We start from the raw sequence: 14,723 nt of genomic DNA on the forward strand, positions 1-14,723 counted from the left end.
CTCGGTGAAGGTCCTGTGTTTTTGAGCCACCCATCCACCTCGACCTCCTCCTTACACGGCGTTCCCCTCTCTTTATACTTCCCGGTTCATAATTTCATGGATTACATACAAAATGATTTCGTGCTGAACATCTCGAAAAAAAAAGTGAAAATCGTGTCTATGTACACGAATCAATAAATTACATTTTGTGACTATTTCAAGAACTGCTGTGCGACTGAACTGGCATTTAACCCATGATATTTTTGTATATGCTGTGGATGCTCTCAAATTCCAAAATCATTTTGATACTGCCTTGTGTCCAGTAACCTCTCTGGGCCGAAACCCCATTAACCCAACAGCCGTGCATGTTCTTTTCAACCATGTCAGTCAGTCAGTCAGTCAGTCACATTCATACTCTCAGGCCGCCGCCTCCGCAGTCTGACAAAAATACATGGCAGGAGACAGAAACAAGATCCATTAAATACTTGATGCAGCCATGAACAAAGTCAGTACCTTTGCAGCTCTGAAACCTCCCCGGACTCATAAAGCCAGTGACCCAGATCGCCACGAGGTTGCGGAGAGCATGCAGTTATTTTGTGTGAATGTCAGCAGTAGTGTGTGCTTCCCAGTACACTCGACACACTTTAGGTGAGTTGTTTGTAGGGTGGAAAATCTGTGGGAAAGTGTGGCAACATGGATGCGGTATGACCCAAGTCCGAGTCCAGAGGGAGAGAGGAACATGACTGAAGCCAAGCGTGCAGAGAGCAGCCTGGGTTGTGCACAAGAACAACCTTTGCATGTGGAATGAGTTCCAGGCAGTAGGCAGAGAGGAGAGGAGGAGGAAGCACTAGCGCAAGAGCAGCAGGCTTCTGAGCATTACTGCTATGTTAACAACACACCAGGTTTTCTGTGCGCCTGTGTGCATCGTGTGTGTGTGTGTATGTGCGAGTGTTATCTGCTAGATGGTAGGGTATGATTTGCCGTGTGCACGAGGGAGGATGGGGCTGCGAGACACTGATTGGTTGCGCTCCCTTGTAGGGTGTGGCCAGAATATGAATGACTGCTCTTGCCTTTCGCGCTGCCAGGTTTTGGGGACAGTAACCGAGGAGGGATGGGGTGTTTGAGATTGTGCGTGCGGAGGGGAGAGCATCGGAGCTTGTGAGAGAAGAGAGGAAAGAAAAGGGGAGGAGGGGGGACAGAGAGAGAAAGAGAACAGGGGGCTTGTGAAGAGAAAGAGGGAGGGAGCTTTAGGCAGCGAGACTGGACTACCGCTCAAACACTGCAGTCTTTCTTTTGCTTCTCTGAGGAAACTGACTTTCTCTTCTCCCTGGCCGTCCTCTCCTTCTCGCTTTATTCTTATCTCGCTGCTTGGCTATGACCCCGGTGGACACCTTGATCTCTTTGCCCACCTAGAGAAGATGCTGTAGCCGAGGAAGGAGAGACGAGAAGACGGGGACACCGCACACTTTGCCTCACTGATGAGAGTCTGGGAATTAATTAGCCGCCGTCAGCACAGAGGGGGGAGCGCAGTGTGAGGTGCAGAAAGAGGGAGTTGAAGAGGGCGAATTGCTAGATGTGTGAAGAGCAGGCTGTGGAGGAGAGGCTCAGTAACCCCTAGACACTTTTCAGAGACAAAAAGGACAAGTTAGGGCAGCAGCAAGAGGAGGGGGGGCGGGGGGGACTGGGCAAGACAGGAATTCAACAGGGACACTAATTCAAGAAGCCAAAGAATGGTCCGCTCACATGCGTTATTCATCCTTTCATGCATCTTCGCACATTCATAACACCATCCTTCCCTCTCATCTCCTTTTTTTTTTGCATGTCAGCAAAAGCACATCGACAGCCACAACCACATGCCGAACACTCTTAGACCAGAGCGTAGCATTTCATTCTCAGCGGATGTGTGACTGAGTAAAAGAAGTTGATTGGCCGAATCAGGGGTGCCATTACCTCCCAGCCGAGAGCACCTGCTCAGGAATTTCTCATGAGACCAGGTAGGACGTTTCTGGATCATTTGGCCAGCCTAGAGCAGCTGGAGAGGTCGAGCCGGATCCCTCCGGTCGTTCACCTGATTGAACCGTTACGAGATGAAACTGCAAACCAGTTTATCTCTGCGAGCATGACACCTGTGTTTGAGCGATTACAGAGAGGGAAACAGGGATGTGCAGATGTGCGTGTGTGTGTTGGGATTATGTCCTAAATACACAGAATTACACAAGTGTTGCGGCAGGATTATGCAAAGTCTCCTGGTGAATATAGTGGCACTATAGGATTAAAGAGAGAGAAGTCAAGTGAATGGCAGCACAATAGCTTCCACAGATTAAGTCAGATCAAGTGTGATCCCACCTGGGGTGAAATTAAATCAGCCTTTCCAGGGTTTGATAGGGGGTTGTAACAATTGAGGTAAACTGGGGATAGGTTTGAAATCCATCTCTCAGTGCTCAGTGGAATAACTTCTGGTCCCTCGGTGTGGACTTTTCTGAGACCCGAAGTGCACAGAGTGACTATTAAAGGCTCATCACAGCTTCCATAATGAGACGCTCGAGCACAGACGAGACTCCGTACCGGCGCAGTCCGTCTCTGGACAGCAAGCCCGACACGCCGCCGTTCACCTCTGGGTTTCACCGCTTCAGCGGGGAGTTTGAATACAAGCGGCCGCCGTTTGCGTTCGGCTTCCACACGACAAAAGGGCCGCAGACGACCAAGGGGCGCTACGCCCAGGGGAAGAAGTATGTGGTGTTTTACCTGGACCTCTCCTTCATATTCCTCCTAGAACTGCGGCGCTGCAGGATGGCCGAGGGTTGCATGATGGCCTTGCGATATGGAATGGTCTTCTTCAACCTCCTCTTCTGGGTGAGTCCTTTATCTTATCTCTGATTAAGTGTGACTTTTAGGGGGGTGTTTGTTTGGCAGGAAGTGTTCTGCTTTCTTGACTTCTTGCATGCTCTGTTACTCATATTTTTCTCATCTTGTTTAGCTCTGAGTGATGTGAGGGGAGTGAGGAGGGGTGTGTGTGTGTGTGTGTGTGTGTGTGTGAGAAAGAGACAGATCATGCATTTAGATCATGTGCACAAAGGCAGCTGTGTGGGTGAGTTGAGCTTTTTCTGCTCCCTATACAGTACTTTAAGTGTGGGTGTATGCTGTGTTAAGCTTTGGCATATTTGGAGCTTGTATTATGTGTACTCTGGTTAATCACAGTGTTACCGGTTGTACTGTAATTCCTCACCTACCTCTGCTTCGCCCTCCTCCCCGCACGCCAGCGCTCCTCAGCCCATTAAAGCATCTGCTGTCAATCTGCTCTATCTGGCTGATGGTATCTGTTTGCCGAGGGGACGTTTCAGCCTCGGTGTCTGTCAATCCCACTCCAATAGCCCCACAACAGATCACTTTCATTTCCACTGTGAAGCCTGTCATGTTCCACAGCTGAGCTCCACATTTAAAGATCTCGATCTTTGCTTTTCATCTGCAAGTTTTTTTTTTTTATGCCTTTTTGTGCAATCTGTTGCGACTTGTCACAGAGTTTTGAAGGGATGCCGGCCCCTTTGGTTACCTTGCTGGGATTACTTTGATTTATCATGCTTCTATTCTTATTGGTAATGGAATGAGGAATGAGGCCTTGAACGCAGAAATGCAATCTAGCTGCCAAGATGCAATCTCCCTGGGGGAATGAGTGACCTCTTCAACTCTTCATCTTCTCTCAGCTATAAAGCACTGTCAAAGAGGGGGTGCAGTGCTTGTTATTAGCACACTCTGGGTGTGCGCCCGTGTGTGTGTGTGTGTCTTGCCGCCGGGGATGAATAATGACCACATGACCACGGCGAGCTTCTCCTCCAGAGAAGCCAATCGTGTTATGATCCTCCAGGTAAGAACAGAGGAGCTCCTCCAATATAAAGCGTGTCTTTGAAAATAACGCTCATTGCAGCAGTTGATGGCTGATGTCAGACCTCCATGTCACCAACGTTTCAACAGCAATTTACAAGCGTTATACGTCGAGCGGTCCTTCCAGACACAGATTTTACACGTTTCATTCAAAATTTAGACTTCTAAGAGGGCGACTTCATAGGTTTTGAATGTGACCTCAATATTCAGCAGACAGTAGTGTGGATATTCCAGCAAAGATTATATCGACACTGACCCAAGCAAAATAGGTTTCATTTCAACTTTACTTTCACTTTGCACACAGTATGTACATTATTTATATTATAATTTTATTACACCCTATTATATTGTATTTTATTTTACTGTATTGTTACCTTTTAATGCCTCTTACCGTTCATTTTGATTGCCATTATGCTGCTATGTCGAGGAGCCAAAACAAAAGAGTTTTACTCTCCTATACCTGTACATTAAGATGTATAAAATAAAGGATCTTGAAAACTTTCAGAGTGAAATGAAAGGTTACCTCCTGTATCACAGTAAATCTCATCAACAACTCTAACGTATATAGATTATTTTTATGAGTGAGATCTCCACCTCTACAAGCTCAACTGTTAATAAGTCCTCACATAGTTTGCGTAGAGGGATCTCACCTAAAATAACACAACCTTAATCAGTCCTTAAAAGTAGACGTGCCATAAAACAATTACCAAATGTATTTGTGATAATATGATGTAGGGTCATGTGGCCACTTTTGCACTATGCAGTGTGATAAACAGGTTATATTATTGGACTTATTATGAGCTGTTTATTTTAGGAAGGTGATATTGAAAGAGTCAGGAAGTGAGCTCATCATGACAGTCTTGTAGTTTGACTTTGGCAGAAACAGACTTTGTGAACTTTTCGTACACGTACATCAGATTATGTGTCTCTGCAACCCGGTCTCACGGGAAGGCGTATAAATACCACGACATTACACGGACATTCAGCTCGTCATGAGGATGCATTTTAGTGTTTTTGCGTGTCATTTGTACGCCACGCAACAAAACTACAGCAACGTCAGCAGTTAGGTGTAGGCAAGAAAACCACTTAGTTAGGGTAAAGGAAAACGTCATGGTTGGGCGTTAAATAAGCAAGTAAACTAAGTAAAACACGTATGGAAACAATTACGGAAAACACGTGACAAACATCAACATCACTAGCGTAACTTACAAAACAAAACACTGCTCAACAACGGTCTCAAACACAGGTCTCCTGGTTAAAAGTCCGGTGTTTGTTGGACGTTGTCGTATCGCGGTAACGTGCGGCCAAGTCAGCCGTCACTCTCATCTCCGTGGTCAAATCAGCCGACGCTACGACTGTAGAGCACCCATATACTGACATTTATGTTAAATGCATTTAAACGGCCCCGATGGAGATGACCATGGATGTATAAAGACACGGGAGAGTTAGCAAGTCGCTAGTAGCGGCAAACTTGCCGAAGTTAGCGGAAGTATACACGTGTGACCACATCCGGTTTTCAAAATAAGGTGTTAACAAAGGGAACAGCATATACCATATATATATACATATAAATAGGATTAATTGAATTATATTCCCCAGAAGTATAAAACATTACATTTCCCTTATAAATTAAAAAGAAAATAGCACTAATTTGTGAGGGAAATGTCTTTATTCTTTGATTTGACTGATAGATTTGACTTCAGGACATCTCTGACAACATACATGCTGAAAATCAAACAATTTAATGTATTAATTTAAATATTTTCCAAAGTAAAAGTCTCTAGAAGTGTATGATTTAACTTTTTCTCATGCATGGTCTAGTAAGAAAACGCAATAGATCATAATATCGAATCACAATAATGCTTTGCCCTGGCTGAAGACAAACTAAGCCTGAAACTAGTAGGGGTGTAGGAAAATATCAATACACTTGAGTAGCCTATAGCAATATTGTGTTGTATTGTGTATTTGATTCGGGGCAGACAATGTCTCAGATTGCACAAAAAGTAGTGCTATGATGCAGAACCCACTGTTCTGATTGATTAAAAAAGTTTACTTTTTTTACTCAGATGTTAGGCATGGTGGTGTGTTCTTTATACTATGACAGTTTCCCTTGAATTAGATTCAACAAATGCAATATATTACCTACCCAGTATCATGCCAAAACAGGCCAAGACATTAGTGCACTTGTATATGAGAAATGAGTGTGGTGGGTAAATCATTTGTTTCTGTATCATTATTGCTTTGTCTGGCTCCAGACTTTTGAATCTGCCCGAGTTGACAATTCTGTCTGATATCAGGCAAATTATTACTGATTTCCCTCAATCAGAAAGCAATGTGGGGTCGGTGCAGCTTTGTTTATTGAAACAGTGATTTAATCAAAGTTATTTGCCACCATGAAAATGAAAATGTGTGCTCGGTGCAAGAAAATAACAAATTTCCATTTTGAAAACCCGTCACAGGATAACAAGGAACGTCAGTAGAGTGATTCTCTGCTTATTGCCTAAAGGACAGAGATCATATTTGTGATCTATTGATTCTATATATAAGTTGATGAGCTATACAGTCGCCATTTCAATTTATTTAGCCCATTTCCTCTGTGATGGTGTCTGTGAGCAGGTGGAAAACAACAACCTCGATCAGGTCTACTGCAGTACGTATGATGCTCCGTATCATATGAAAATTGATTCTGGATAATTGAGTTTAGTTATTAGTTTAGTTGTTAGTTGATTAATCAATTAGTCAAAGAGAAAATTAATCACCAAATATTTTGATAATTCCTTGATTTTTCAAGCAAAAAAGGCCAAAACCTTGCTGGTTCCAGACCATCAAATATGAGAATTTCCTGCTTTTCGCTGTTTTATATCATTATAAATGGAAAATCTCTCAAGGGACATTTCACCAATTTAATTCCGTGAAACTATTTTATAATGACTTCTGAGGCTCTGGAGGAGCTTTGTCAAGTCTGGGGAAATGTCATCAGAGTTACTTAATCTTGGGCTTGGGCACTACACATTTTTAACAAGTCTGTGTTAAAAACTGGGGGAAAATGTGAGCGTGACAAGGCAGGGAGGGTCGAATGAACGACACCATAGAGCTGCATCATGCAAAATGTTTGAGCATTTTTGGAGCGTGAACCAAATTTAAGAGCAAAATTCAGAACATCACCGCCTTTGATGCATCAATTAAATCTATGACTTGCAAGTCTAAAACTTTATGGAAGTATAATACTAAATCGCTGAAGTGCCCCTTTAAGTTTGGGACTGTTGAAATTAAGAAATTTGAAAACATCATCCTCACTATTTTCTAACGTTTAATAGCCTAAATGATTAATCGATTAATTGAAAACATAGCAGACTGATTGACCAATAATGAAAACAACTAAGCCCTAATAGCATCAATGGCTGTTTCAGAAATCACTATATCTCTCTCTATATTTATATATATATATATATATATATATATATAATTTATATGTGGACTATATAGTGAGTAATGAGTGATTGCGTTCGCCATTTCGTAGTGCTGTCCGAATGTATAGTGAGAATTATTATACACTATATAGTGGAATCAAAGTATCCCACAATGCATTGTGAAAAGTATTGGACAACAATGGTCACTAACCGAGCACTATATACCATCATGCATTGAATGAAAAATGGCAGACGGACAAGAGGAAAGAGAGCAGCGCAATTGACACAAATCCACGAGTTGTGGCGCGACAATAATGTATTCAATGTGAGCAGCATCCCAACACAAACGGCCACAAAGTACTTTGTATTTATTAATTTGGGAAACTGCACTTATTGCCCCACATTTACTACGGCTGTTAATTTTTACCTTTCACAATAAAAGCCTTAGACATATACACTGCATCACTGCTTACCAAGGGAAACTTAAATTCACTAAGGGCATTCCGCTTGTTGAGAGACAACTCAACCAAATAGTTTACATATCACACACAAAAATACATGTCAGTATCCAGTATTTATTACGGATGATCTACCAGCAGACGTTGATCTGGCGGGTTTTTAAATTAACGGCGCCAAGAAAATGAGTAGTGTTCGAAAGTGTTTTTCATTTTGCCGATGAGCTCACTATATAGTCCTCTACATACTGTAGAACTCCCTGGATAGTGAGTAGGGAGTCGTGAATGAGTGAAGGATTTTAGACAAGGCCAATGTAAAATCTAAGATGGAGCATAACTTCTTGCTTTGCGCTTATTACTGCCCCAAGTGGCCAAAAGCTGTATTGCAACAATAATAAGGAATTTATGTCTGACAACAGGGTGACATTTCCCAAAATGTCACTCAAAACTTCACCTTCCCTCTACTGGGTTTATATCGTATAAATTAATTTGATGCAGAGATTTATGAGCGTTAAATGCCAGAATCCTTCACATAGCCATCCAGGACTGTGGTGTGTGCTTCTCTACTGTATTATTGTCCAGTTTTTGACAGAAGAAGACCAAAAAGGTTCTCTGTCATGCAAGAAGTCAAGTGTCTTTCCAGAGACAGCAACAGAAAAAAAAAACAATAAAGAAATGGGTAGTTATGGTGTGAGCAGTGACAGCTTTGGCTGAAATGACAAAAAAAGAGAGAGAAAGTCCGACAGGAAAATCCAGCGATGAAGACAGCAAAGCACAGACCTGACTGTGTAACTGACAGATGATAACAATAAATACACCACAGCAACAAGCGCTTTCCACCGAGGACATCAAATATTTAATTAAGAGAATCTCACCAGTTAAACCACTGAGAGAGAAAACCTCTTTTGTAACAGATACCGACCACACTAGGAGCGTCAACGTCAAAACTAATCAAGAGCAGAATCAGTCCGTCTGCCGAGCGCAGTGGATGTACATGAATTTATCATGTTGCAGAAATGACAACTAGAGTAGAAAGTGACAGCACACACACACACACACACACCTTAAAGTGTTAATATCCGTGTCGATTTACATAAACTTTGAAAGTGTCAACACTAATTTTGTTGACAATATGACTCCACCTGTTGGGTGAGAAGACGGTGTGACACATGGGACAGACCGAAGAACACAAATATATATCAGTGTCGAATATATAGCACAGCTTGTTTTGATTATACAACACTGAGTGGATGTAGCCTTGAAATGTGGCTCTGAAAAGTTTGTATCTGAGGTTGTATCTTGAATTCACAGCACTTACAATGGATTGGAGTGATAACCCATGGTCACGGCAAATAAAAAAAAAAAAAAAAAAACGTCAATAGAAACTTCTCAAAGCACTCCTGCAGCCTGATCTACTTCTCTGCTGTCCATCTGTATTCTCTGTATGTTACAAACAGCCACATTATCACCAACATTCACAGCTTCCTTCGCCTCTTTGTCGCATCACAACTATGTTTGCTTGAATCAGTTTGTGAACAACATTACGGATAATGTGCAGCGAGCCGCTCATTGTTGTGAAATGTGCCGGATCGCCATGAAAGGGGTTTATTTCACAACAATGACCCGCTAGCTGTATATTTTCCAGCTTATTGCACTGCTACTTTCTTAAGAAATCAATAATTTGAAACAAAAATGGTCCTTCAGAGTCCAACATCAGAACTGTGTCCATAGCAACAGTTTGTTAAAAAGAAATATCAGTCCATGATTGACCAATCACAATCAGGTATTCAATAAATCTGTGTAATAAGTCATAATATTTGATGGAGTTACCCCAAACTGGAAGAAAAGATAATGTTTACAGGTCCAGTGAGTATTTGGATGTTTAGGATTGAAGGCAGACCTCCTCCTAGATGATTAATCTAATGACTAAAAGCTATTTCTCACCAGTGGGATGTGAAAATGTGGTACGGGAATATGCGTGCAAATTTTCCGCAAGACAACTATGCACACTGGTTCCGGTACATACATTTCCGTCAAAGAGGCCAAATGAGTTTCCTTCTCAACAGTGCTGCGTCCACTCCACACAACAAAAACACAGACAGAGAATGTCTAAGGGTCTAACGTTAACTACACAAACTAATCGGACCACAAATTTGATGCTAACCTTAGCTGTTGTGGCTAGCCCCGTTCCGTGACCAACATATAACGTTCGCAAGTGCATATCAGCTACATTACCGTCTTCATCGTATCCCAGCTGCTGGTCGATGCCAAGCAAGAAATTGTCCTTTATTTGGTTGTTGAGGTATTAGTGTTTGTCGTACGTTATTGGGTGTTGAGAAGGGGACGGCCTATTGTTATTCCGTACACCACAAATGTCCCATTTGACCGAAAAAAGGCCATTTGTCAGGCAGTCTGTTACCCTGAAAACAAACGGCCATTGTTCCTAGGCCCATTGCTCAGAAAATACACAGTCTCTGTCCAACAAATAGAAGCACATGGCTAATTATTGTGCAGAATGACAGCAATCAGTTGGAACATAGGATTTCATTGATCAAACATATATTTCAGAAGGCAGAAATCTGCTGAAATCGAGGTCCATCCGATTATCTTTTTTATGAATGTTCTGCAGGGGTGTGCAAGCACCCACAAAATCAGTTTTTATATCATTCTGTGCAAATGTTTCAGACAAAAATACGTGTTTGGTGTGAAACGGCTTTAAATTGTCAATTATTGTAAAAAATATTTTTTAAATTCCCAATTGAAATTACCATTAATTTACCCAAAAATAAATATCAAAAGCTTGTCTGATTAATATTTTAATATTTCATTCAATCATCTTTTCTTAAAAATAAACAAATGTGACAAGATAATAGACCCTATTAATCAGCTGCCTGATCAGAAAACCTCTCATCTTTACCTGAACTGAAGAATCAGTATTTTTACTGAAGTACTTCAAAACTTTAAGGTAAGGACACATATTGATTTCATCACTGGAGTAAAATACAGTGATGATAAACACTGACAGATGTATTTTTGAAACGATTTAGAGTGACGTGATTGAGAGTTTTGGTTGATGAATAGAAATGGAAGGAAAATAGAGTTCAGTAGAGAAAGTGGATGAGGTTGTGCTTTGAGTCAGTAAACAGACTCATGACACAGCAGCCAGAAGTGTCAGGATGTTCTGGGACAAACTGTTGGCTCATGTTGGTGTCACTGACTAATTTGCTCTCAAGAGCAACAGCAAGAGGTCAAGAAGTCAAACTGTGACGGGAAAGAGAGAGCGGTCGTTATGATTGAGGTCAGACCTGCAGCGGCTGAAGGGAACAAGCTTACAGTATCTACTGGAGCCAGCTCAGTGCTGGTTTCTGCAGAAGGACAACAAGTTGAATCTAAATGATAACTTTAAAACAACTTTCCTGAACTTGAGCTTTAAATCACTATTCAAAACTAACATTTTTTATGTTGTAGTTTAACATATCCTCATACAATGATTCAAATGATATCTTACAAAAAGTTATTCCAAATTTGTCATGTGTTTTCCTACGAATGTACAGAAACACGTGTCAATTTCTACTCATTACATGCATATAGTCTTTTCAAAATAAACTTCAATCTTCACAGGAAACTATTGCAGGGTACACACTACACGAGAATCAAGCTGATCTGCAAAAGATAACATCGCTAATTCTTCCTGCCCGTCGTCCGCCATGTTTGTTCACGTTTGATTGCGAGAGATTTTGTGAGATTTATTTTCTTCTTCTTTCTTTAGTCGTGACTCTTGTTGTTCATAAATGGAATCTGTCAATGTGTGTTGTTGCTGTTTTGGCCAAATCGTTGCTTAACACACATTATAGAAACAAAACTGTTAAATTTAACATAAAATCTGTTAAGATTTGAAAAATATTTTAGTGTGGGCCAGCCCTTAGTTAGTTTACAAAAATACTTAGTTAGGTTTAGGAAAAGATGGTGGTTTAGGTTAAAATAATATGGAAGTGGCGTACTTAAGTACGGAAGTTATGTGACAAATAAATCAACGTTGACTTCTGGTTTCACACGGGGTACGAAAACCGGTCTCCTAGGTGAAAGTCTGGTGATTTTTTGACCCACACCTCCACCCGACCTCCTCCGTACGCAGCATTTGTCACTCTTTATACTTCCTGGTTAACTTTTCGTATATAGCTACAAACAGTGTATGAGAACAGCCTTTGTGGTTAAATGATTTATTTGTTTATTATCCATATCTATCACTTCCATTACTTGCAGTGACTTTTATTTATGATATTATTGTTTGAAACACTTTTAAGGTAAGGCTCATTGTTCCATTGTTTGTTTGTTTTTTCTCTCTTTTAAGCATTATGTCATCAAAAGTTCCCAGAGGCTTTTTTTGTTTAAGGAGCAGATTGGTTTCTGATTTTAATGTCCCCAAGCATCCATGTTCCCTGCTACAGAAACTTGTCACCTCTATTTACATAAAGTGGGTCCTGGGTGACGACTTAGACAACACTTCTGGTAATAGAAAGGGAAGAGAAAACGGGGAGAAAACACAAATAAAGTGCTAATTATGCATCGGAGTTTCTCTAAGAAAGATTAAAAAAGGAACAAATAAACTGCAGTGTGTTTGTGCTCTGCAAACTGTGTTTTTGAAATCTGTTATTCAACTGGAATTTTCTATTTTAATTTGATTTTTGCACATTTTTAAAGCATCAAAATAGCCCTACAGTATATATACAGGCTATGCTATTGTATATCAATAATAGTAATAGTATATCAATAGTATAGTAAACATAGTACACGTTTTTTGGAGTCTGAACATGCGTCCATGTCATTAAAAGGTGCATCAACTTGCAGATTGTCATGGAAACAAGTCTTTTTCGAAGCACAGCATGAAAAGAAATCACAAGGTTTCTCTGTGCATGAATGTGTGTGTGTGTGTGTGTGTGTGTGTGTGTGTGCGTGTCTTTGTGCTCACATGCTATACGTCACACAATTTTGGTACTAATAAACTCAAAGTGGAATCCAATGACTCTTAACTCACTGGGGGCTACAGCCAGTTACTCTTGTGTTAATTCCCATTACTGTAAGTGTGTGAAATAAGCTCAGGACTCTGACCTTGTACATTAACATTTGTGTGGGAGAGAGCAGCCTGGTTATTACACCAGACAAAGCCTCAAAATAAAAAAAAATGAAAATGGAGACACGGATTTCTGCGCTCCCGGACAAATGCTGATTATCCCCTAAATGTAGCACCAATGACTCCACCATAAAACTGCAACAGTGGGCAACTAAAAAAATATGTGACGATGCACAACACTAATCGTCTTCAGCGGAAACCAACACAGAGCTGCGAAAAGCGCCCCACAGCTACAAAATACCAAAATAAGACTCTCATTTACAGCCACTTTTTAATTAATCTTGTTAGCACAAATGTGGCTTTTCCACACCGCGAGGAGGTGGAGGAGGAGGGAGGAGGAGGAGGGTGGTGAAGCACCATGCAGCAGCGGGTGAGACTGGGACAGAAAGAGATGGGAGGCAGAAGGAAGAGACGGAAGACGTGTCCTCTGAAGTTGTGTTTACTTGTCATCGTAATGTAGGTCAGAGCCCAACGGAGGATCCATAGATTGCCAGAGTTGTGAATGGGTTGCATCTGTCTCCACCGATTTAACCAGATCAATAGAAATTGTCTTTCTGCGGATTTGAGATGTGTCAGCCCCACCCCGCCCAGCCCCTGCCTTCACACAGTCCATCGATTCGCAGGAGGACCGGGGGGACGTGCACAGCATGAGCGGTCAACATAATGGGCCTGCAGTTTGCTTTTGCTGAGTTTGGCAGGTTTGTGCACAGAGCTCACAGGCAAGAGTGTCACACACACAGTTGATTGTGGGGAAATGTCTGGAAATGAGAAAAAAAAGCAGGGACACTGGGGAGGTCTTCACTTTCTATGCATCATTATTATGTTTAGACACAGCCCAGCCGCACAGCAGTTTGTGAAGTAGTCATGAAATTGAATGTATTGATTTGTGTACATACACACAAATTAAAAAAGGTTTGTATGTAATCCATGTAATCGTGAACAGGGAAGTAGAGTAGAGAGCGGCAAATGCCACATAGGTAGGAGGTCAGGGTGGATGGGTGGGTCAAAAAAACACCAGAGTTTCGCCCAGGAGAACGCTGTTCATGTCCCGTGTGAAACCAGAAGTCAACCATTTATTTGTCACATAACTTCCGTACTTAAGTTGCGACACTTCTGGAGTTATATTAACCCAAACCCCGATCTTTTCCTAAACTTAACTAAGTAGTTTTTGTCAAGTAACTTCCGTTCTTAAGTTATGCCACTTCCAGTGTTATTTCAACTCAAACTGCAATCTTTTTCTAAACCTAACTAAGTCGTTTGTTGCCTAACCAAGTTGATCTATTCCTAAACCTAATTAAGTAGTTTTATTTTGAAAAGACTGTAGCGGAAATTGATACGTGCGTCATGGACATTCGTAGGCAAATGCACTAAAAATATGTTGTTGAAAGTCTGAGCGCTGAGCGTCACGAAAAAAAGGGAAATTCTTGTCTATGTATACAAATCAAATAGATTAAATTTTGTGACTAACCAATGTGTTCTCATCCCAACTCGTCACATACTGATGCTTTGTCCGACCCCTCGGCGTCACTTTTCACTCGCATTAAACACGTGCTTAATGTTGCTTAATGTTTGAATTAAACAATCAACACTTGCTTAGGTTCATGCAACAAAACCACTTAGTTAGGTTTAGGAAAAAAACATCATGGTTGCATTTAATAATACCACGAATGGGTTAACATTGTAGTTAATGGAATGCCCGCTGCGTCTCATACTGGCACTGCCATGTGCAGCGGTATCACACACCGATGGCTGTGACAAAGCGTCTGTATTTTACGTCCTGGGAATGAGAACAGGCTAGATGTTATATACAATACTATACTATATACAATACTGACTCTATATACAATACTATAATACTGACTTAACTTA

General features: G+C 41.2%; 1 protein-coding gene across 4 annotated transcripts in view; it reads left to right on the forward strand.

Annotated features, from left to right (window-relative positions):
- The window catches only part of tspan4a (tetraspanin 4a), a 186,025-nt gene that overhangs the window by 38,266 nt on the left and 133,036 nt on the right, over positions 1-14,723 (forward strand). For 2 of the 4 annotated variants that reach the window (XM_037748877.1, XM_037748885.1), the window contains exon 2: positions 2,753-2,832. In XM_037748877.1, coding sequence (XP_037604805.1) covers positions 2,770-2,832 — 63 coding nt within the window. In that variant the 5' untranslated portion in view covers positions 2,753-2,769. Of the gene's footprint in view, positions 1-1,063; positions 2,833-14,723 lie in introns of those variants that run through there. The other 2 variants (XM_037748869.1, XM_037748863.1) reach the window with 2 other exon arrangements.

This window comes from Sebastes umbrosus, chromosome 2 (genome assembly GCF_015220745.1).
Source record: "Sebastes umbrosus isolate fSebUmb1 chromosome 2, fSebUmb1.pri, whole genome shotgun sequence".
NCBI classification, from domain to species: domain Eukaryota; kingdom Metazoa; phylum Chordata; class Actinopteri; order Perciformes; family Sebastidae; genus Sebastes; species Sebastes umbrosus.